General features: G+C 50.1%; 1 protein-coding gene across 16 annotated transcripts in view; it reads left to right on the forward strand.

Annotated features, from left to right (window-relative positions):
* wnk3 (WNK lysine deficient protein kinase 3) overlaps window positions 1-22,434 on the forward strand; it is an 84,074-nt gene extending 61,640 nt beyond the window's left edge. For 4 of the 16 annotated variants that reach the window (XM_088623953.1, XM_088623957.1, XM_088623959.1 and 1 more), the window contains 11 exons: window positions 389-437; window positions 745-918; window positions 1,734-6,130; window positions 8,105-8,192; window positions 9,482-9,565; window positions 14,153-14,235; window positions 15,050-15,558; window positions 16,146-16,360; window positions 16,965-17,099; window positions 18,190-18,389; window positions 18,840-22,434. In XM_088623953.1, coding sequence (XP_088480079.1) covers window positions 389-437; window positions 745-918; window positions 1,734-6,130; window positions 8,105-8,192; window positions 9,482-9,565; window positions 14,153-14,235; window positions 15,050-15,558; window positions 16,146-16,360; window positions 16,965-17,099; window positions 18,190-18,389; window positions 18,840-19,400 — 6,495 coding nt within the window. In that variant the 3' untranslated portion in view covers window positions 19,401-22,434. The remainder of the gene's footprint in view (window positions 1-388; window positions 438-744; window positions 919-1,733; window positions 6,131-8,104; window positions 8,193-9,481; window positions 9,566-14,152; window positions 14,236-15,049; window positions 15,559-16,145; window positions 16,361-16,964; window positions 17,100-18,189; window positions 18,390-18,839) is intronic. The other 12 variants (XR_015934699.1, XR_015934658.1, XR_015934676.1 and 9 more) reach the window with 12 other exon arrangements.
* Window positions 22,435-24,262: the final 1,828 nt, after the last annotated feature.

The following is a 24,262-nucleotide window of genomic DNA, read 5'->3' on the forward strand; positions in this document are numbered from 1 at the left end:
CAAGCTTAAAACAGTCATCTAAAGACATTTACATCTAAGCTTTTTTCCCCAAACACTGTCAGCACCGCTTACTAGAATTCCTACACAACGCTTACTACACATTACTAGGGGATCAGGAGCAGGTGGTTGTTTGATGTTAGGAGGTGATCATTTACACAAAGAGCTGTGGGTGTCTGGAGCAAAACACCCAGTGCTATTGCTGAAACTGATCCTCTGGGTCCTAGATCCTACGGGGGGCGGTGAGGTAACGTCCTGGAGTTCATCTGCTGCTGGACCACTTTTGGGAGCTGAACAGAGCTCTTGTTTGTCTGACGAAACCTCTCATGCAGAAAGGACCATTCTTGTAGACATAAGCAGCCTGACCTTTCCATCTTCCTTTGCCTTGCAGACTGGATCGATGGAGCAGCTCCACATCAACCCACCTGCCCCGCCCAGTGGTGAGTGAGCTGTGCACTGCGCTATCAGCATTTCCTTTCAGGTCACAAGAGAGCGTGAGGAACATGGAGAGGGAAGCCTTTTGTTACTCACGAAGAATGTTGAGAGATACCCGTTTGTTAAAAGACGCTCAGTAGGCGGATTGTCTCTCCTCTCTCTGTTCCCACTGTCCCTCTTCACTTGTCTCTGCTTCTCTTTCTCTCTTGAACACTTTTTCCTGTTCTCACCATCTCCTTTTGCCCCCTTTTATCTCTCCCCTTTCCTCTCTGCCCCCGACCACCCTCGCTCTCCCCGCCCACTCCCTCTCAGTGGACGCTGCCCCTCAGTCCTCTCCCGTCGGCCGGTGGAGGTTCTTCATCAACCAGACGATTAAACACAGAGACTCCCAGTCGGCCCAGGGTGCCCCCACGCCCCCTGCTGGTTCCTCCGCAACGTCACAGCCAGCGGGGCAAGATGCTCCCGGAACCACGGCAACGGACAAAGGTAAGGCAACTCCGCTGCCGTTTCCACGTGCGTTTTCAGCCCTGCTCTCAAAACGTCACGGTCAGCTCAAGTTAACGACCGTCTCGCCTGGCCCTTCCCTTGGAGAGGTCGTGTTTTCTCCCAGAATACCCACAGCTCCCATAGCTTCACGGTATCCCTTAAAAGGCGTGGGCTGATCTTTCCCGTTGGCTGCAATGTGAGCCACAAAAAGTGTCATTTCTGAGCAGAGAAAATCGTTTTCACCTGCGAATCCTCAGCAGTGCCCAGAGCTGCCAGGTGGTATCGGATTTGAGGAGAAACGGTAAGCAAAGCTGGGATGTGTGAGGTGCCTCGTGCCACCGTCTGTAATACTTCACTGCTGTGCTTTTTCTCCCATTGTTTTCAAATCGTATTGGAGGGAAGAATGGGTGTTGTCTGTGAATAATAATTATGATGGTTTATTTGTTAATAACAAAAGGGGCTAGGGTAACTTAGAGCACAGCTGCCATCTGGAAGACCAGGATTTCAGAAATCTGTGGCTATTCCCAGAGCAGTCAGAATTGAAAGATGCAGATTTTCCAGGTTTGCTTTGATTGACTCAACCTCCCATTCCTTTGTTATCCAGTACAAGTGCGCAGCCAGAGGAAAATTTCCTTCTTACTTTTTTTTATTTTTTATTTAACCTGAAAACATAAGAGTTTAAAAACACAATGTCATTAATGTTTTTATGGGTTATTTCACGTTATAGTGGGTGAGCGATCAGTGAGTAGTTTGCTTAAATGTAATGAGAATATTAATTCTAAGTACTACCATAATAATATTTTGTTCTCTCCCAGATGGTGAGGGAAGTCAGCGGTCAGGGTCTTTCAGTGCAGCTGGGACAGGTGCCTCCCTCTTGCCCTCACTTTCAGCCTCTGCTCCGGCCTCCCTGTCTGCCTCTGCTGCAGCCTTGCCCACATTCCCCTGTGCTCCTGCATCCACTGTGGATCTGGGTTCAGAAGAGGGAGGCGCTGGAGTAGCAGGAGAGTTGATACCTCACCCTTCATCTGAGGACCAGCTGCAGCCACAGCAACAGCAACAAATTGAGCTACAACAGGATCTACAGCTGCCTGGACAGGCACAGCCTCCTGGACAGCTGCAGCAGACACAGCCTATTGGACAGCTGCAGCAGACGCAGCCTCTTGGACAGCTGCAGCAGACCCAGCCTCCTGCACAGCTGCAGCAGACCCAGCCTCCTGCACAGCTGCAGCAGACCCAGCCTCCTGCACAGCTGCAGCAGACCCAGCCTCCTGCACAGCTGCAGCAGACGCAGCCTCTTGGACAGCTGCAGCAGACGCAGCCTCTTGGACAGCTGCAGCAGACGCAGCCTCTTGGACAGCTGCAGCAGACACAGCCTCTTGAACAGCTACAACAGACACAGCCTCCTGCACAGCTGCAGCAGACACAGCCTATTGGACAGCTGCAGCAGACACAGCCTCCTGCACAGCTGCAGCAGACGCAGCCTCTTGGACAGCTGCAGCAGACGCAGCCTCTTGAACAGCTACAACAGACACAGCCTATTGGACAGCTACAACAGACACAGCCTATTGGACAGCTACAACAGACACAATATCTTGGACAGCTGCAGCAGACACAGACACAGCCTCCTGGACAGCTGCAGCAGACACAGCCTCTTGGACAGCTGCAGCAGACACAGCCTCCTGGACAGCTGCAGCAGACACAGCCTATTGGACAGCTACAACAGACGCAATATCTTGGACAGCTACAACAGACGCAATATCTTGGACAGCTGGAGCAGACACAGACACAGCCTCTTGGACAGCTGCAGCAGACACAGCCTCTTGGACAGCTGCAGCAGACACAGACACAGCCTATTGGGCAGCTGCAGCAGACACAGACACAGCCTATTGGGCAGCTGCAGCAGACACAGCCTATTGGGCAGCTGCAGCAGACACAGCCTATTGGGCAGCTGCAGCAGACACAGCCTATTGGGCAGCTGCAGCAGACACAGACACCTGGACAGCTGCAGCAGACACAGCCTATTGGACAGCTGCAGCAGACACAGCCTCTTGGACAGCAACAACAGGCACAGACACCTGGACAGCTGCAGCAGACACAGCCTATTGGACAGCTACAGCAGACACAGCCTCTTGGGCAGCTGCAGCAGACACAGACACCTGGACAGCTACAGCAGACCCAGCCTCTTGGGCAGCTGCAGCAGACCCAGCCTATTGGACAGCTACAACAGACCCAGCCTATTGGACAGCTACAACAGACCCAGCCTATTGGACAGCTGCAGCAGACGCAGGCACCTGGGCAGCTGCAGCAGACCCAGCCTATTGGACAGCTACAACAGACCCAGCCTATTGGACAGCTACAACAGACCCAGCCTATTGGACAGCTGCAGCAGACACAGCCTCTTGGGCAGCTGCAGCAGACACAGACACCTGGACAGCTACAGCAGACCCAGCCTCTTGGGCAGCTGCAGCAGACCCAGCCTATTGGACAGCTACAACAGACCCAGCCTATTGGACAGCTACAACAGACCCAGCCTATTGGACAGCTGCAGCAGACGCAGGCACCTGGGCAGCTGCAGCAGACCCAGCCTATTGGACAGCTACAACAGACCCAGCCTATTGGACAGCTACAACAGACCCAGCCTATTGGACAGCTGCAGCAGACACAGCCTCTTGGGCAGCTGCAGCAGACACAGACACCTGGACAGCTACAGCAGACCCAGCCTCTTGGGCAGCTGCAGCAGACCCAGCCTATTGGACAGCTACAACAGACCCAGCCTATTGGACAGCTGCAGCAGACGCAGGCACCTGGACAGCTGCAGCAGACGCAGGCACCTGGACAGCTGCAGCAGACGCAGGCACCTGGACAGCTGCAGCAGACGCAGGCACCTGGACAGCTGCAGCAGACGCAGGCACCTGGACAGCTGCAGCAGACGCAGGCACCTGGACAGCTGCAGCAGACACAGCCTCTTGGACAGCTGCAGCAGACACAGACGCAGACGCAGACACCTGGACAACTGCAGCAGACACAGCCTCTTGGACAGCTGCAGCAGATACAGCCTCCTAGACAGCTACAACAGACACAGCCTATTGGACAGCTGCAGCAGACACAGACACAGACGCAGACGCAGACACCTGGACAACTGCAGCAGACGCAGCCTATTGGACAGCTGCAACAGACACAGCCTATTGGACAGCTGCAACAGACCACGCCTCTTGAACAGCTGCAACAGACACAGCAACCTGGACAACTGCAGCAGACCCAGCCTCCTGCACAGCTGCAGCAGACTCAGCCTCCTGCACAGCTGCAGCAGACTCAGCCTCCTGCACAGCTGCAGCAGACCCAGCCTCCTGCACAGCTGCAGCAGACCCAGCCTCCTGCACAGCTGCAGCAGACGCAGACACCCGGACAGCTGCAGCAGACGCAGACACCCGGACAGCTGCAGCAGACGCAGACACCCGGACAGCTGCAGCAGACGCAGACACCCGGACAGCTGCAGCAGACGCAGACACCCGGACAGCTGCAGCAGACGCAGACACCCGGACAGCTGCAGCAGACGCAGACACCCGGACAGCTGCAGCAGACGCAGCCTCCTGCACAGCTGCAGCAGACCCAGCCTCTTAGACAGCTACAACAGACACAGACACCTGGACAGCTGCAAGCAGAGCTGCAGCAGCAGTTTCAAGTAGAACAGCTAAAGAAATTTCAACATATAGAGCTTCAGCAATTACAACAGCAACACATTGAGCAGCAACTACAACTAGACCAACAACAAAAATTACAGAATCAACAACAGCTAGAGCTGCAACAGCAAGCACAACAAGAGCAGTTGGCACAGCAAACCCAGCAGCCGCAGTTATCACGGCCAGAGCAGTTACTTCAGCAGCAATCATCGCCACTGCAGCAACAGCAGCTTCAGCTACATTTAGAACAGCTGCAGCAAGTGACACAGCCTCAGCAACAGGTAGAGCTGCAGCAGCAACAACCACTGCAGCTGCTTACGCTGCAGTCTCAGCAACAACAAGCAGAGGCGCAGGCACAGGAATTACAGCTGCAACAGCAGCATTGTGCGCAACAGGCTCAGCAACAACAAGCAGAGCTGCAAACACAGCAGCGGCACCTAATAGAGCAACAGCTACTGAATCCACAGCCTCTGGAGCATCGGCCGCCACTTCAGCTACAGCAGCAAGTGCACCCAGAGCCGCCTCTGCAACAACAAGAACAAGGACAAGGGCAGCTGCAGCTGCAGCATCAGTTTCAGCAGCAGCAGCAGGAACTGGAGCTACGGCAGAGGCTGGGAATCCAGCAGCCGCAGCAGACACAACCCCAGCAGCAGCCAGGGGAGCTGCAGTCGCTACAGCAAAAGCCTTGTGACCTCCTGCCCCAGCAGCTGCCCCGCCAGGAGTCAGTATGTGCATCGGGGGACGCAGACCGCGAGGACAGTGGGTCCATACTGGCTCAGGAGAAACTTCGTGCCTCAGAGCCCTTTCTGCCACCCCTACAGGGCCTCCTTCCTGGCCTCCCTGGTGCTCCAGTTGCCATGTCCCCTGTGGAGCCACTGGGGGGCGTGCTGCCCCAAGGCAGCCAGTCAGGCCTGACGCCTGCTTCCATACCCAGTCCTGCCCAGCCATCGTCCGTGGCTGAGTCCGACAGCGAGGGGCCGCCCAAGGTGGAGTTTGTAGACAACCGCATGAAGACCCTGGATGAGAAACTGAGGACGCTGCTGTACCAGGAGTACAGTGCCTCTGGGACCTCCCCAGCAGCTACCCCTCCCACCTTTTCTACCTCCCCCCCTCACTCCTCCACCTCTGTGACTGCCGGAGTGACGACAGCCTCTGCTGCTGCTGCCCCTGCAGGGGAGGACGCCCTGCCTCCGCCTCCCACCCCTGCTGCCCTTCCCACCCCTTCCTCCTCTGACACATCTCCCCACTCGTCTACATCTTCCACTTCCTCCTCTACTTCCTGCTCTCGTTCCTCATCCTGCCCTGACCTCGCTGGGGTCATGGAGGGATCCGAAGCCACGGTGGGGAAGGTCCTGGACGCCGAGGTGCCCCCCCTTGCCCCCCCAGCTCCACCCTCCTCAGACGCTGGGGCTGTGCAGCGCCAGCCAGCCCCCTCTTCCTCGTCCCCTTCCTCTTCCCCCTCCCCAACTGTCCACCCGCCTCCCCCAGCTCACAAAGGCACTGACCCCCTGCCCATCGAGCCGGCTGTGTTTGTAAGTGTCCCCTGGGTACATTGTCGTTGTGCCTTCTTGTTGTGTCTTCCAAAAATTCTCCCCGTGTGCATCATCGGTCTGCATCACTGTTGCTGTGTGGAGCTTCGTCAGTTTGTCTCGATCTGTGTCGCTGATCTCATCTTGTAGTATGAGTGTTAAGTCAGTGACTGTCAGCGCCGTTCTCTGTCACTCTCAACGTGGATGTTTCTGGGTGTCCCCCTCCCTGTGTTTTGTCTCAGTGTGTATCAACACTTGGTGTGTGTGTTTGTATCTCACACTTGGGTCTCTTTCTGTCCATATGCTGTGTTGTTAAAGCAAAAGATGGAGTTTCAGAGTGGCGTGACCAAGAATGACACTGACTCAAACCACAGACTTGAGCCCTGTACTCCAGATGTCACTGATTCAGGCCTGGGGTGTGTTGTTAGCTGGTGTGGCTGCAATTCTTCAAGTGTCTGAGCACTGCTTGCGCTGGATGGCTTAGTGTCAGCCAGGAGACCTGGTGCAATGAGCAAGCAGCGCTCTCTGTGTGAGAAGTGCTGCTCCTTCAGGTGGTTCTCAATACACTGTGAGGCACAGTGCAGCTCCAGTAATAGGGCTCAGGCTCATGTTACATGTAACTTGCCTAAACGGTATGGAATGCTTCTGCAGAGGGAAACCTGGTCCCCTGGCATAGTGGAGTTCTCCAGTTTCTGGGGAACACTGCTGTGGTCCCTCTTAGCCCAAAAGCGATCATAATTAAATTGCAACGGGGTATAGCAGAGTTGCACCTGTCACACACAGGGTGACAGGTGACACTGAGCCCGTCGCAGAAGTGCTGTCACCCCCAGACAGTGGACACAGTGAAGAGTGCTCCCACAGCAGGAACCCTTGTCCTGTGGCAGAGTGGAGCTCGCCTCAGTCTGCAGAGCAGCACTGTGGTCACTTTGGACCTGCGAGCCACCGATCACATCAGGCAGGGGCAGAGCAGAGCTGCACCAGTCACACTCAAAAGGGGTCCAGTGCACAGGCGCTGGGCAGTGCAGAAAGGTGCAATCACAGGGCCTCATTCTCCCCAGTCCCCTGCGACAGGGGTTGCGGTGACAAGCCAAACTTGCAGACAGTTGGTATCTCTGAGGAGTGAGGGTATAAGACAGCAGAATGATTGTGGATTCAGAGTGTAGAAAAGTGAATTTGAATCATGGTGAAAGCTCAGAAAGGTCTTGTAAAGCACCAGCCTAAATACGATAACCCATGGTAAGGCAAATTTAAGATGTAAGTGTCATAGCATCATGGGAAACTCACTTACCTGTTTATGTATCACTTTGCCATTACTGTGTTTGAAGTAGTTCAAGAAGGGAGATATGTCAGCAGGCACAGGCTGCAAAGGAACAAGTAAAGGCTGAAAAGAGAAGAAAAACACGTTTCGGCTGTTCAGCATGGAATAAATTACTGTGTGTTCGTCAGACTCTGTCATCTTCTCTGCTGCCTATTGCACTCTTCAACTTTCGCAGTGTCTCTGTGTGCAGTGTGGTTTCATGACTGTACCTCAGTTTGTGTCGCTCTCTCAGTGTCTGTGTGCAGTGTGGTTTCATGACTGTACCTCAGTTTGTGTCGCTCTCTCAGTGTTCGTGTGTGCAGTGTGGTGTCATGACTGTACCTCTGCCTGTGTGCAGTGGGGTGTTGTGACTGTGCCTCAGTCTGTGTTGCTCTCTCAGGGTCTCTGCCTGTGTGCAGTGGGGTGTCGTGACTGTGCCTCAGTCTGTGTTGCTCTCTCAGGGTCTCTGCCTGTGTGCAGTGTGGTGTCGTGACTGTGCCTCAGTCTGTGTTGCTCTCTCAGGGTCTCTGCCTGTGTGCAGTGTGGTGTCGTGACTGTGCCTCAGTCTGTGTTGCTCTCTCAGGGTCTCTGCCTGTGTGCAGTGTGGCGTCATGAGTGTGTCGCCCTCTCGGTGTCTCTGTCTGCGTGCAGGTGTGTGTAACTGTGTGGTTCCTCCCCAGGCGATCCCCCCTTGCTCCGAAGCCTCTTCCCCGGGAGACAGCGCGCCACCCACCCTCAGAGCCGGAGCACAGAAGCTGCAGGCAGGAGGTGGATATTTTGGCCTAACCTTTACTTGTCCTAGTCTCAAAAACCCTGTTAGCAAGAAATCCTGGACTCGCAAATTGAAAAGCTGGGCTCACAAGCTCCGGCACTCTACCAGCTTATTCAAGAGAACAAGAGTCCAGCAAGGTAGCGTCCACAGCATTAGGGCTCTGCAACACCTTTCCCTTTTATTTAGCTTTTTAATTTTTCCCATGTTTTTGCATGTGTAGATGTAGGCTACATTTATTATGTTGATTATCCCCCTTTTAACTTTTTTTAATGCATTTTGTCAGCTTATTGATTTTTCACCCCCTTTTTTAAACGTTTAGGATATATATACACGTTCAGTAAATATCTGAATTAGAAAACACTTCAGGGCAATATGTACTGTGTATATGGAGGCCTATGAGACAAAAATCTTCTTTCAATTCTCTTAGTATTTATTTTATAAATGCATAGATGTGACCTGATCTCAAACCTGTGCTCTTGGAGCTGAATTCTTAAAGTTGCGTGTTGGATATTTTGAGTTTATAGTGCTGTTTCTGCATAAGTAACAGTGGAATGAAAAGTCGACTCGGGCTTTGTTAATACTGTAGTTCAGAGCTTCTTGCCAAGATCAGTAGTATAATTTTGATAATTCACTCTATAGAGCCTGGTTTTGAGAGGGTACATGTGTATTTGCAGATGCAAGTATTGGCAACAATGTACCTGAAACAATATTATTCACTAATTTATTGATTAGAATGAATATTGTATTTTGAACTCCCAACACTGGCTCTAAGTTTTTTTTTTACTAACCATTCATCGTAACAAGTGACGTGCCTGACGCAGGGTGCCAATATTTACCTCTGAGAATACGAAACGCAATATATAGGTGAGAGTGGGGAACAGACCAGGAGCAGGTGGAGGTTAATTCCACGCTGAAGAGCAAAAAGAAAGAAGAAAAGGGCATTTTTTCAGGCTCATTTTTTCCTATGAGGCACCTGAAGGTGCTGCGTCACTGGATCACGTTGTCTCTTCTTTCTTTCTGCTTTCCAGCCGCCTCTAGCTGCTCCTAGAAAAAAATATATATATACGTACTGTGTACTGTATATATATATTTCAATGATAATATGAAATACGATCATATGAAATATACCCTTTTTGAGTATATATATCTTGAGCATCACACCCATCCTGCTGTTCCTTGCACATCCCTGTTGTGTGCTTTTATTTTTTGTTTCGGCTGCGTTAACCCCCTCCCCTCTGTCCGTCTGTCCCTCTGGAGTCCCCGTTGATCTCTTCCTTTGTTTTAGCTCATTTCTGTCGTTGGTGTAACTGTTGTGGTGATGGTGGTGATGGTGATGACGGCGATGATTTTGCCTTGCGCGTCGCTGCAGGTGAGTGGCAAAGGGGCGAGCTTGTATCTATGCAGTAGCCGGCCACACCTAAATTGTCCTGTCATTCACGGCCCTTAATTACCACGGTAATTACCACAGTAACCAGCTCTGAATGACGGGAGGTGTTAGGTGGGGCTGGCTACTGCGTTTGTACTAGCTCAGCCCCACCGCTCATCCGTGGTGGCGAGCATGACAGATTTGTCTCTAGATGACCGGCTTAACGGTTTTTCTTTTTATTTTATTCTGTGACATGGGAGATTGACCTTCACAACTGAAGTGAGCCTCGTTCCACAGCCTCACCGGGAGACGAGGTGGCCAGACGAATGCTTAAAGAGTTTGATTTTAGCATCTGGGTTTTCTGCAACATTTTAAACCAGCTTTTGAACACCTTAATGAAATCCCCCGCAGTACAGTTGTGTCCTAGACCCTCCCAGAACATTATACAGTTTCAGCATTAGCTCCTGATTTTTTGCTAAATGCATTCATGCAGTACTTTAATTTGAGTTGGACATATCTCTACACTTGCTTCGTTCATTCTTGGGCCGCTTGGACCGAGGGGGTGTGCTGCCAGCTTGTTATTGATTCTCCGACGGCTGATCGATTATGTGACAGCGCAGTGCTGTGGAAATGCCGTGAGCTCTAGTTGTGAAGGGCGACTGTGTTACAGCTCTCTCGGAGGGAGTCGGTGAAGGTGGCGTCGCCTCAGCTCTCCCAGTGTGGCACCTGTGCTGTACGGAGGCACATACATATACTGTATACACCTGTATACCCCTCGGGTGTGCAGAGGAGGAGGTGAGATCAGGACACACTTCGCAACCTGCACCACGCTCCGTAAAAAATTGAACTTGAAACTATGGGGTTGTGCCTTGAACCGAAGATAACAGCTAAAAGGAGGTTATTTTAAGGCCTTGTAATATGAATTGTTTTAAACCAATTTAAAAAGCTTACTGCCACATACCCTGATCAGTGCAGTGCAGTAGCACAGTTAGACTGCAAAGCAGAGACATCTGACGATCCGTGTGACATACTAGGGAACCCACAGCAGAACCAGGTACAGCCACGGAAAAATAGCAAAGCGTCCGAAGTTACCGCTGTAACCTTTCATCGGGGACGAGCTCAAACAAAACCTGCCGCTGAGCTCTGTCGATGCTGCAGTCGAGGTGCAGAGCTGCATGTTCCTCTCTGTGCAGTGCCCTCCAGATTTATTCGTACCCCCAGCAAAATAGGAACGCGACACCCCAGACAACAGATCGATGGATTGGATAATACATCGTGCATAAAAGTCCCAGTAATAATAATAAAGAGCATTAAGCATAGCAAATCCTTATTTATCGTAAACGAACAACTAAAATCCAGAAAGCATGAGGGTTACATGTATTTCCACTCCTTTAGTTAATATTTTGTAGATCCTCCTCAGGCAGGGTTTAACAGAAACAAGGCACCTTGCGCAGGAATTCCTCTATATAGGCTTCCATTGCACTTGAAAGAGCACAGTGTTGTTGTAGATTTGTTTGGGATTTTATTCAAAGGAATGCGTAGAGGGGTAAATGACAGTGACCCTTGTGATTTCTGGATATCCATTCATTTTTGCTGACAAATATGAATTGCCTCTGTGCGATGCTATTAGAATTGCAGAATGACACGTAAAGAAAATAATCCAGGCACTCTATCCAGTGCATAACTTCTTCTGCTATGTGATGTTTTTATTCCTCATTCATGGGGGGTTATGATTTAATGTGGAGGGTCCTGTGTATTGGTCATTACCGTCTCTGTCCATGTCTCCTCTTGGAAATGGGAGTGAGCTAGACAAGTGATAATTGACGTCGAGCCAACTCCTGTCTTTCAAGTGTTAGTTCTTTATTAGAGTGAGGCGTGACGAGACAGGTGGATTACTACAACTCCCCTCACGGCTTAGACTGCCTGCTGTGTAGAACAGTAGCTCCGCATGAGGTTGCAGTACACCTCTTCATGCAGGCCAGCACTTGGGATGCGGAGGAAGGGTTTTCTTAAGTGTCAGAGGTAACGAAAATAGCTATTTTGTTGTATCTCCTCCTATTTAATCAATATGGTAATTGTTGGAGTCTGAGCATGCCATGAGCAGACGCTGCCAGCACACCTCGCTGGAGAGCTAGCGCCCTCTACAGAGGGAGAGAAGCAGTGCATCTCGGGACACCTCTTCAGTCGGGCCAGCAGTAGACACGAGGAGACAAAGGCCATAGACAAAGCACTACAAACTAAGAAAGAGTGGTGCATTTATTTAATAACTTTGTGCTGTAGGAGAGGATATGTATCGAAAAATTCTGAATCCCAGTATATAAATACAGGAATTTGTTTAGTTCGAGCATTGTCAAATACTTAATACCTTGTGTACTGTACAGCCATTAGGTGTGTTGTGTAGTATAAGTTACATACATTATATGTTTTTGAAAACAACCCCAATGCTTTTAAAGTAATGGACATGATGCCGATAGGCCACGTGGTCCTGGTCCTGGTTTAGTCCAGGGGTCTCCTGCCCTGATCCAGTTATTTTTATACAGTAGGTCACTCACAGTCACCTGCTTCTATAGATTTTCAAAACCAGTGATATATTGGTCTATTGTGCAACAAATCTGAACTCTGAACTCCTCATTTATTTTCCTCCTAGCTGGTGAAAAAGAAATTGTTCCAGGTGTTTAAAAACTGGTGATCTAATGAGCTGTGAAACCTGGTGGCCACCCAGTGGCAGGTGGCAGTATTCACAGGATACTCACTGCTTGCCCTGACTGCTTCAAAGCAGGAAATTAAATAGAATGAGCCTTGTGCATCATTTCAAAATTTGTGCCAAACCTAAATAACATTTTTATCAATTCCTGTTTTCCGAGATGACTTTGTTTTGTAGTTTCGTAGTACACCCGTAGCCAGGAAACAAGAAACTGACATTCACCCGGGTGGTGTGTACTGTATGTGAGCGGTCCGTTGAGCCTTTCTAAGGGGAGTGGGTGCCAGTGCAGTAAGGCATCCTGCCCACTGAACATTTCACCATGGCTCTGAGCCAGTGTGGTCCAAGCCGGTGATCCCTCAACTGTAAACTCCTGGTGCCCGACCGCGGAAGGCTGCTTGTCACCTGCCTCACCTGCCTCACCTGTCTCACCTGCCTCTGGCCACTCTGGCCAGGTCCGGCAGATCCAGAATCCACTGCTGGGGGGGGTTGCATGGGGCAGGTTTCCGTTCAATCTGGCACCTGGACAGCCTTGAGATGTCAAAGGAAAAACACTGGGGGAGACTGAGACGTTGTTCTGACATTGACTCTCTCACTGCATGAGGGAGGGGGGTGTTTTATATGTACTGTATATGTGTTTGTGGTCAGATGAAGTTGGAACTAACTGGAAGATATACTTCCTGTTTCTTACTGAACCCAGCATCGTGCAGTGTTTTTAAAATCCTTTGCACACGGCCCCCTCATATCTTATATCTGATGTAAAAATTGTACAGCCTGTTTTTTATTTGGCAATCTTCAACTCACTCTGTACCACCGAGACCGAGCTCTCTCAGTTTCTCTACAGCTGTCAGCAGTTTCTGCTCCTATGTTCCTGGATACAGATAGTTATACTGAATGTAGGCAGTTCTCTTTTTTTCCTACAGTTTTTGTTCCTTAATTTTTTACTTGAAAAAAGTGATTGACACTGCCTTCCATAGTTTTAGTTCATGGCTTGTCTGCATTTCTTTCTTATTGTTTTTTAGTTTTTTTGTTGTTGTTTTGAGTGTGATCTTTATGATGTATTGGTTGATGTCAGTGAGTTGCACTAAGAACAGTTTAGCATTAAAGCCATTCTGTTAGCAATACTGCTGGTGGTGACAGGAACAATAATGATTATGATAGTAGCCGGATGATTTTCAGTTTTTTTTTCTCTCCCAAAAACAAAGTTGTCAAAATCAAGTTTTACAAACCTAGCAAGACACCACAGAAAATGTCAAATATGTATCGAGATATCTATTAAATACATTGTGCAAAATTGTAATGAAACAAAACCAACATGCAGTAAAAACCTTTGAGAAATGTGACGCAGAAGAACTGACATCTCTTCCAGTACATCAGCATCATTAGCAATAATAGAGGGAAGCAGATCGGACTGGCTGTGCATTGCGGTTTAATCCAGGCCAGGTTTTGTTCTGAACACTGTTCTCTTCTTTCATGTAAATTGAGAATCACTGGTTGTGTTGTTATATCCCCACCCAATCTGGATATTTATCGCCCAATTGTGCGTGTGTCTTGTCTCACTTGGACGCCTCTGTAACCACATGAGAAAACAGAAGACGTGCAGTGAAGTCCTTCCAGCCTTCCCACCCCTTGAGTAAGGAGTCTGTTGACGTGCGGAAAGACAGAAAAATGTTAAGGCTTTTGGCCTTGCTTGGGGTAATAGAGAAACATGGATTTTAATCATATTAAAAATACCGTTCAGCCTGTAGCTGGTTAAACCTGAAATGGATCAGACTGCTGTATGGCTGGTGCCTGATGTGCTTCCCCTCGATGACAGTGTGTTGCTGTGTGCTCTGAGCGATGTAGGTGCCCTGTCCTGTGTTAACAGCCTCTCTGTCTGTGTGTCTTAGACTCCTGCGCACAGCGTCTGTGTTTGTCAGAGCAGGGAGAGCCCCGCCTCCGCTCCCAGTCCCTCACCACCGGCCGGTTCCAGGTACTGTATTGCAGACAGAGAGAGGTACACAGATAAAGGGGGAAAGGGACAAATATGCAGACTGGTACACAGACTAGGCAAGAACCATAAGACGGACAGGAAGACAAGGACTGTTGGACTGATAGAGAAGAACCTTTGGACGGATAGACAGGTAGACAAGGACTGTTGGGCAGATAGATTGAGAAGGACCTTTGGACAGACGGACAGCGAGACCACGACTGTTAGACAGACAGATTGAGAAGGACCTTTGGACAGACGGACTGTTGGACAGATAGAGAAGAACCTTTAGACAGACACTGATAGAGAAGGACCTTTAACAGCAATTAACATGCTAATTTAATAAAATCCAAGCAGTACTTCCTCATGTGAAAATGAAATATGATGCTTCTATTGTAATAATGAAAATGAAATAAAGACCTGTTTTACCACAGCTGCAATGTTCTCCCATAACGATGAGAATGATACCCGATCTCATTCTCCAGCAACAGTTTCTCAGCTTCAGCGAGAGGATCTTGAGCCTTGTCCACCTCGGGGTTTCAGTGACCAGCGCTTCACTCTCGCGGGATGATTTTAAGGAAATGGAACGTGTGCACGCCAAAAGAAAGAAACAAAATATTTTTTCCAAAATAAAACTAAACCCCAGCTTTTCTTAAGTATTGCAAATCACACCTGACCCGGCGCAAACCCGGCACCTGTAGCCAAGCCCCATCAGGCCCGTGTTGAGTTGTCCGAACCGCTGCCCGCACAGGTAGACACAGGTGTGCTGTTCATCGAGGATCGAGGGTGACAATGCACCGTGTGTTTTCTTTTCCAGGTCACCACGGTCCCCCTGACGCCCCCGGACCAACTGGAGGAAGAGAAGGAGACGAAGGGGAGTGGGCGCCCCAGAGCTTCCTCTCAGCGGACAGCCGAGCCCCAGCGCCCACCCCATCCAAACCTGGCGGACACCCACAAGACAGTGGGGCGCTTCTCCGTGATGCGGGCGCAGACGTGGGACGCGGACAGCTCGCCTCTCACCCCCGAGCGTGAGGCTGGGGGCAGCAGCAGCAGTGGCGGCCAGTCTGGAAGCCCTGCTGGAGGAGGCACCCCCCTCCAGGCTGGCGCCCCGGCGTCCCGGGGGCACAGGCCCCGTGCAGAGCCGGGGGGCAAGGCTGAGGGGGAGGAGGAGGAGGAGGAGGAGGAGGAGGATTTGGAGGAAGACGAGTGCGCACCTGCCTGCCCTCCCCGAGGGTACTCCCCCTCGCCCCCCATGAGCAGCGATGACGAGGAGTCGGAGCTGGAGGACGAGGACTTGAGGAAGGAGCTGCAGAAACTTCGGGAGAAGTGAGAGAAGGGAGGAGGAGGATTGTGAGAGTGTGTTCCTGTAGCTATGGCACCTGTGTGTAAAGGTGTACAGTATATGTGTGCCTGTAGATATGACACCTGTGTATACAGGTGTATATGTGTACCTGTAGCCATGGCACTTGTGTGTGTACAGGTGTATATATGTACCTGTAGCTGTGGCACCTTTGTGTGAACAGGTGTATGTGTATACCTGTAGAAAAAACACCTGCGTGTACAGATGTGTACTGTATGTGTACCTGTAGCTATGTCACCTGCATGTGTACAGGTGTACATGAATACCTGTACTTATGGCACCTGCGTGTGTACAGGTGTTTTTATGTACCTGTAGCTATGGCACCTGTTTGTGCACAGGTACATATGTGTACTAATAGATATGATACTTGTGTATCTGCCTGTGTTGCCTGTCTGTCTCTGTTCAGCTGACTGTATCTTTGTTCCCCTGACTCTTTCTGCCTGCCCTGTCTGTCTGTTTCTGTTCATCTGACTCTGTCTGCCATACCCATCTGCCTCTCCCTCTGCCTACCTGACTCTCTGTGTACTCACCCCGTCTGCCTCTCTGTCTGCAGGCACATCCAGGAGGTGGTGTCCCTCCAGGCGCAGCAGAACCAGGAGCTGCAGGAGCTGTACCGCCAGCTGCGTCTGCTGAAGGAACACAAAAACGCCCCCTCCACTCCCCCCCCCTCGCAGTGCCTGTCTCCGCGGCGACCGCGCTCTGCCAAAGCCAAGCTGCGCAGCCGCCCGCAGTCGTTTTCGCAGACGGACAACGGGCTGGCGCACCTGGGTAAGGAGGATGAGAAGTGGGCTTTGTGTACATCCGCCTGTTCGGAAAGCCCTCCTCTCTCTACCTGCAGCTGCGACTCGTATTGTAACCTGACACTCGCTCAGCCCCAGCTCTAATCCCTTGTAGCCTTCACTCCGGTTCTTGCGCACAGGTCCAAGGAACCGCGGGTTTGCAGGAGAATTTACATGGGTGCAGCTTCATCCGAGGACTGACTTTATGTCTGAGAACGTTTTTCATGAGATGAAGTGACCGTGTTGTGAAGCGACAGTAAACTTGAGAGGACTCCTTGCACGTGGTTGTGGTTGTGCATCATGACTGGCGGACCAGCCTTTCATACTGTCGTGAGCAGGAGCTGCTGTTTCAATAAAACAGGTCTATATTATATTAATAATCTATATTATATTAATAATGGGGTAAACTTACCCAGGTCCACGGGTCATCATTTGAATATTTTCATTTGTCATCCCAGGATGTTGGATGCACCTCATGCTGGGCAAAGGACCAAAAAGTGATGACCTTTTGCACGGGCTGTGGCCTCAAGTGAGTGCCATGCAATCGTAGCACAATGAGCTGACTCTACTTCTGCCTGTCCGTTTGTCCACAGGAGTCCAGCCATCCTGCTGTCTCTCTGGGGAGGAGTGCCGTCTCTCGAACCCCACCCCCTCGGAGGTGGATGGCCATGTGGGGGCGCTGGGCGGCCTGCACAGCCACAGCTGCCCCCAGGGCTTCTCCCAGCACGGTGAGACACATCACTGTTTTCAAATGTCCCTGGGCTGAGAGTATACATCTCCTAAATATGTGAAATTTGCATTTACAATCGAGAACAGGAGGTGCATTTTTACTCAAATGGCTGTGTAAGTCTGGAGGAGCCACCCAGCCATGTTTTGAAGCCAGTACACTGGTAACTACAAACTACACAGGCACCAGATGGGCCAAATGGCCTCTTCTTGCTGAAAACCTTTATGTTTTTATATTCTTGTGTTCTGAAAGGCCCTACAGATGTATACAGTTTAGTATAAACTTTTTAAAAAAGGGCGGAGTGGTGGCACTGTGGCTAAGGATCTGTGCCTGTGGCTGGAAGGTTGCCGGTTCGTATCCTGTGGCCGGCAGAGGAATCCTACTCTGCTGGGCCCCTGAGCAAGGCCCTTCACCCCAGCTGCTCCAGGGGCGCCGTATAAATGGCCGACCCTGCGCTCTGACCCCCAGCTTCTCTCCCTGTCTGTGTGTCTCCTGGAGAACAAGCTGGGGTCTGTGAAAAGACAAATTCCTAATGCAAGAAATTGTATATGGCCAATAAAGTGATCTTATCTTATAAACCTGTCACTGGGTCCCAGTGTGGTTTTGGGAATGATTGTTTTTAGAAGTGCCAGTGTCTCAGAGGGACTGGCTTTGTGAGAGAGTGTCCCAGTGGGCCTCCTGAAAGAGGAGACTGGAGCAGAAGTGGCCGAAGGCTCGATAGGAGCCGTGGACCTGATTGACTGAAGCTCCCGTTCTTGCTGGTGCTGTAGTCAGTCAATATGCAGTGTAACTTCTCACCCCCTTCTGTTTTTCGAAGAGCAAATGAGGAACGTCACAAGGGCGTCTTTCTTCCTCTTGCGTAACATCTCTGTTTACATCCTTACTCTACTTATCCAATGCTGAAATATCGATACACACATTTGTTTTACTGATATGACACTACCATACTTAGTACTGTACTGCTTCCTTAGTGGGGCTTCTTCTGAGGTACTGAATAGACATCAGTGTGTCCGGAAGTCTGTGGCTCCTGTATTTTTAAGAGCTCTCTGCCTCAGCACCTACTGTAAACTGCTCATGTGTTTTCTGTGAAGGACCTTTGACCTGCTCCAATGCCCACGCCCTCCCCGCTGCATCAGCCAATAAGAAAGGCATGTTCACAGATGAGCTGCACAAGCTGGTGGATGATTGGACGAAAGAGACTGTGGGCAACGCCCTCACAAAGCCCAGCCTCAATCAGATCAAACAGATCCAGCAGAAGCAGGAGATTGGTGTCTGGAACCAGCCGTCTGAGGTACAGTACACAGCCTCGGGTCCTGTCCAATACTGCAATACTGCACTCGCACACAGATTCACAGATTAGGTGATGATACATCGTACAGAAGGCCTCCTAATGCAATTAAACATTTGGTACAGCACATCACAATACAACAGTGTCTTCCTCTTACCCTTTATTTTTCATAATTTTTAAAAGTACGAAAAATATTAACACTATCTATGTGCATTTACACGTGGTACTAATTTTGTAAATATGCAAAATTACAGACATACAGCTTTGCATGACACTGTTTAAAAGCTGTTTAAAATAAATCTCAGCCCAGGCTCTGGTATCTTCAGATACCTCGGCTTGAGAGAATTAAAATTAAATTTAAAAGCACAATTACTGGCGGGGAGCCCTGATGTTGCTTTTCTCTTCCTCATTCTGCTTCGGTCCCTGACACCTGATTTGCCCTCCGTGTTTCAGAGTTCTGGTTCCGGGTGGTTCCCCGCTGGGCCCGCGGGTCACAGCTGCGGCATGGGTATCCCAGCAGCGCCTGTTCCTCCTGCCGTGACGCCGTTGCCCCCTCTGGCCGCCCCCTTCCCGGCAGCCCCTGGGTTCGGGCCCCCCCCCGCACACCTGTGCCAGTTCGGCGGGGGCGGCGGGGGGGCGGCCTACGCGATGCAGTGGACCGGACTGGTGGCCCCGACGCCGCCGCCCGCGCAGACGCAGGCCGTGCATGCGCCGCATCAGGCCGCGCCTGTCCCCCCGCCCCAGACCCTCCCCCCCTTCATCCCGCCGGGAAACGGCATCCAGCCCGTCATGGGCCCCGTGCCTGCCCCGCCGGGGGCCGTCGGCGCCCCCAGCCTGATCGTGGGGGCGCCCCGCTCCTGCTCCCCCTCGTCCTGCTCTTCCTCCTCCTCCTCCTCCTCCTCCTCCTCTTCTTCGTGTTCTTCGTCTCTGGCTGCCTCCGTGAATTTGCCCGCTAGCATTTCCCCGTCCGCTGGCCTCCACAAAGCCGCTGCTGTACCCCTGGGACCCCAGTAGTGTGTGAGGGAGAGAGCGAGCGAGAGAGTGAGAGGGAATGAAAGAGTGAGAGAGGGAATGAGAGACACCGAGGGAAAGAGGGCCATATTCATGAAACGTCTGCAGCCTTATTTTACTGCACTTGTACAAAAAAATAAAGAAAAACAAACTCCTGGAGTGGGGGCTTCTAAATTCTGAATGCATTACTGATGGTTTCCAAGTTCACTGCGTTGTTATCCTGTTTTAAAAAAAAAACCCTGTGTAAGCTTAGTGTGACAGTAAATATTTCAGGACTTTGGCAGACAGAGAAAGCGAATGAGAGTGGGCGTGTGTTTGTGCAGGAAGGGTCCATCTAAGCCTGATGGGCTGGAGCCACATCTGCATTTCATCCCAACCTGATTTTCAATGACTTGGTCCTTTCCCGGCTTCGCTCCCATTGCACTACAGTTTGATGCATTTCCATTGGAAGTCCGGGCTGCAGGCTCTCGTGTGTGAGCTAACATCAGATGCTGGATATGTTCTGCTTTTTCCCTTATTTAAAGTAAATTCGCCTGGAGTTACCTGTGAAGTTACAGTATTTCGATATACTTGTGTGTGTATATGTATGCGTGTATACATGTATATGTGTGCTTTTCTGCTTCGTTGGTACTTCGTTGGAGACTGCAGCTCCTAAAGCACATAATGCATAAAACTGCATTATAATGGGAGTCTTGTTAATGGGTCAAAAAAGAATCTCTCAGGTTTGATCCAGTAGCTACTTATAAAATACACCCTTGAAACCTGCAGATTGTAAAGGACACTGGAGCAAAGTGCTATGCCAACCCCTCAGTACCCCTCTATTCTCACTGGATTGTTTCCCCTGAACTGCTTACGCAAGGCAAAATACAGAGAGACAAGGGAATCGGGCACCAGTTAGACGTAGAAGACACAGAGAGACACAACAGACACAGAAATACAGAATCAGTCAGATTTATGGGCACACAGACAGACTTGGGCAGACTGAAATAGACACATAGACAGAGCGATATACAGGCACACAGACAGTCAGACTCACTCAGATAAACAAGTCCACACACAGGCAGACTGAGACATACAGGCACATAGACAGGCAGACTCGGTCAGATAGACAGGTCCACAGACAGGCAGACTCGGTCAGATATACAGGCACATGGACAGGCTGACTGAGACATACAGGCACATAGATTCGTTCAGAGATACAGGCACATGGACAGACAGACTGAGATAGACAGGCAGACTCGTTCAGATATACAGGCACACAGACAGGCAGACTGAGACATACAGGCACACAGACAGGCAGACTGAGACATACAGGCACATAGACTCGTTCAGATATACAGGCACACAGACAGGCAGGCTGAGATAGATAGGCAGACTCAGTCAGATATACAGGCACATGGACAGACAGACTGAGATAGACAGGCACATAGGCAGACTCGGTCAGATATACAGGCACACAGACAGGCAGGCTGAGACATACAGGCACACAGACAGACAGTCTCGGTCAGATATACAGGCACGCGGACAGGTAGGGAAGAGAAGGTAGAGCAAAAGAGAGAGACGGGGCATGCCCACACTTTCAGTTTTCCTGTTTTCTTTGCTAGTTATGGAATGAAATGGTTTATTTCTGCAGCCACAGTGATTGTCAGTGTGTGTGAGGATGGGTTTGTGAAAATGCTAAGCCATGTCAGTATTCATGAGAATTAAAAGACTCCGCCTGACCTCTTAAAACAGAGACATGAAGGAAAAGAGAATTTATTATTATCATTATTATTATTAAGAATGCAGTTACTTAGGGAATTAATAAATACAGTGTGATCCGTATTCGATCAGTATTAAAGCTGTGTAACATGTCCCATGTTTTCTGTGTATAAAGCTTTTATCTGTAGGGAATCTTCATGAAACAGATTAAAAATGGTGGCGCTAAACACCAACAGAAGACATATAGTAACGCTTTTTATCCCTGCGTGTATTTAATAATAATAATAATAATAATTAATAATTTACTTTTGTAGTAGGATTTGCTTCGCAATTAAGCCCTTGGAAGACCTGAGAGCATCTCTGAGTCTCTCTGCACATTTGGATAATCTTTCTGCTCAGCAAGGAGAGATTACAGTTCTTGGCTTTTCACACCCGGGACTCTGCTAGCTGCTGTAACTCCAGTCTGTTTCTGCTGCACTGTGATTACCTGGGCCCCAGGAGGGGCGCCCTGCTGAGGATGTGAGAGTCTGTTCAAGCACAGCTTCTGCCAAACCCCACTCCACACGCGATGGAGCTGAAAGACTGGGAGACTCATTACGATGCAGTATTGCCACAGACCCCGGTACTGGTGATTCACGAATCGAGCCAGCATTTGGGACATAGGGTGCTTTGCTGTGCAGTGGGGGCGTGTGACTGGAGTTGCCTGCCTCGTTTGTGCAATGTGACGGTGAAACAGTCTGTGCAGAAAACACAGCTTTGGCCGGGAGTTGCTTCCTGCTGTGCCGGCAGGGCTACGCGGCAGCGTTTTTCTTCAGGCCGAGCATGTGAGCTTGCACTGCTCTAGTCCAGCTCCCGAGGCTTTGCACGGTTCCTACATTTCCACTTTAATAACGTGTATAGTCCCGACACGCTCCGGGTGTCGTTTTCCGATGAGACATTTACAAGGAGGAGAAGAGAACCAGACCGACCCCGACACCTTGTGCCGGCAGATGTTTTTTCCCCGGACGCTCGATCGCGAGTGTGGGGGGCGAACTCGGGCCTGCGTCGCCGGAGCGCGAGGAGGAAACTGAAGGGCAGACGGGAGTGAAGAAGGGAGAGCGAGGGACCCGAATGAGCCAGAGGGGAAGTTTAACGTTTCGTTAAACCTTCTTTTGGACACCAGAAAAACTTGTGAATTAATTCAGCATACGAGTGGTGGGTTTTTAGAGGGTTTAAAAATCATTTTGAGAATTAAAAGATTTCACAGGTGTTTTTAATAACCACTGTATTGTAATTTATTTTATTTTTTTGTAACAGACTAAAATGGCACCCTAAGGCAGTAAAAATGTGAATTTCATATGTGCTGTTTGTTATTTTTGATGATCTTGCGCCGCTCTGGGGTTTCATGGATATAATGTTTAAAAGAAGCCAGTGTTGTCACGTTCTCTTGAGCTGTGTTGTGCTTTGACTGGCTGAATTGCTCTGAAGCCGACTGTAATCGAATGCTGCTGCATCCTATCTCTGCTTCCTGTGTAGTCCTCCTCGCCCTTCCTCCTTGCCCAGAGTGAGCTCTCGTCCACGGACAGCAGCTCTCTGTGAGACACCTGTCGAGGTTCAGCACAGTGGACGTCAGCCCTCGCCTTGCAGCCAGCCTCATCTGTGTCTCAAGTGTGGGCATTGTGGGACACGCATCGTGTTGTAAGGTGGTGGTGCTCTACTAGGATTTAGGGGTACCCCTAAAACTTCACAGAGAGGGCAAGAGTGGGGCACTGCTGGAAGAGCGGAGGGGTTTGCAATCAGAGACACGATTCTCACTTTGACCTGTAAAGATATCGTAAGGGTGCGCATGACATCATCGCAAGTGCAGTAAGGCAGTCTGCTCATCTGACCTTCACAACATGGCTGCTGTTTTCATCATGTCTTATCCTGGACTCCTGAGGGAGGATAAATGATAGGGAAGCCATGTCTGCCTGGATATGCCACCCTAGAAATGTTAACAAAAGGTTTTGCTTGGCTCTCTCAAAATGACGTTCAGTAAATATCAGAAACTATGCCCTTAACTGCTGGGAGTGGGTCAAAGTGTCCTTCTCAAAATGGCTGGCAAGTTCAGTAAGCTTAGAGGACGTTTACAAGAGGCAGAAGGTGAGGAGGCGCACTATGAAGAGAATTTGGGTGTTTAAACACAAAAAGTGCTAAAGTATGAAATCTTAGTATCTGAAAATTCCTATTTCGATTACCATTACAAAACTGTTCTCTGCTGCGTAGGGTTTCGGATGCTGTGTGTGTTGCATTTCTTCTCCTTTCCTGGACTTGAAGTCTGTATGAGTTTCACAGGGGTGAGTAGGCTTGGTGTTTGAAGGTGGGGTCCTCTTGCCTCTTTCTGTCCTCCCCTCCACTGACGAGAGGAAGAAGCTTCTGAAGGGGGCAAGAGGCCTGGTTAACTGTAAGGCAGACTGGGAATTATCTGGGAAGACCGGCCTCCAGTCGGATCTACAGCCACAAAGGCTGGATTTTGACGTTCTGGACGACAATATGCGTCTCTCCAATCGCAGTGTAGAGGGCAGTCCGCTTGTCTCTGCTCTGCTCTGAGATGTACTGTATGACAAGTCTTCTGGCCTGTGGAAAGTTGTCCTAGTGCCAACCAGGCTTCGCTATCCTGGGTTTCAGGTTAACAGCTGGTTCTACAGGACAGCACCTTGCATCTGTAGAAGGGCTGAACAGAAGGATCGACTGGCCACAGCTGGATTACAAGCTCTTGGTTGTAGAGCTGTCTAATTGTAGAGACAGACTTGAGAGGTATAGTATTAGACATTACCTGCCTGCTGCATACAGGCTGCTGCCACAGAGCAGTGGCGTTTCACCAAACGACAAAATAGGTATCGGGTTTTTTTGGGGAAAAAAAAGGTTCCAGGTGGCAAACAACTTCACAGTCATCTTATTTAATTACAGTAGCTTTCTTGTTTTCACACAAAAAATCAGTGTTTAACATTTCAACAGCTGTCTTCAACAGCAGATCCAGACTTTTTCGTTTTCCAATTTACACAAGTTCTGTGGAAAGAGGACCGTCTTAAAACCATCTGCGTCCTCGGGACTCCTTCAAGAGAACTGGATCTCCGGCAGTTATATCCTCTGCATCCTGTGTTGATCCATCATCTTCTCAAGCAGTGCCTTCCGGTCCCCAGCCC

Source organism: Lepisosteus platostomus, chromosome 3, assembly GCF_059453375.1.
Source record: "Lepisosteus platostomus isolate fLepPlt1 chromosome 3, fLepPlt1.hap1, whole genome shotgun sequence".
Classification (NCBI taxonomy): domain Eukaryota; kingdom Metazoa; phylum Chordata; class Actinopteri; order Semionotiformes; family Lepisosteidae; genus Lepisosteus; species Lepisosteus platostomus.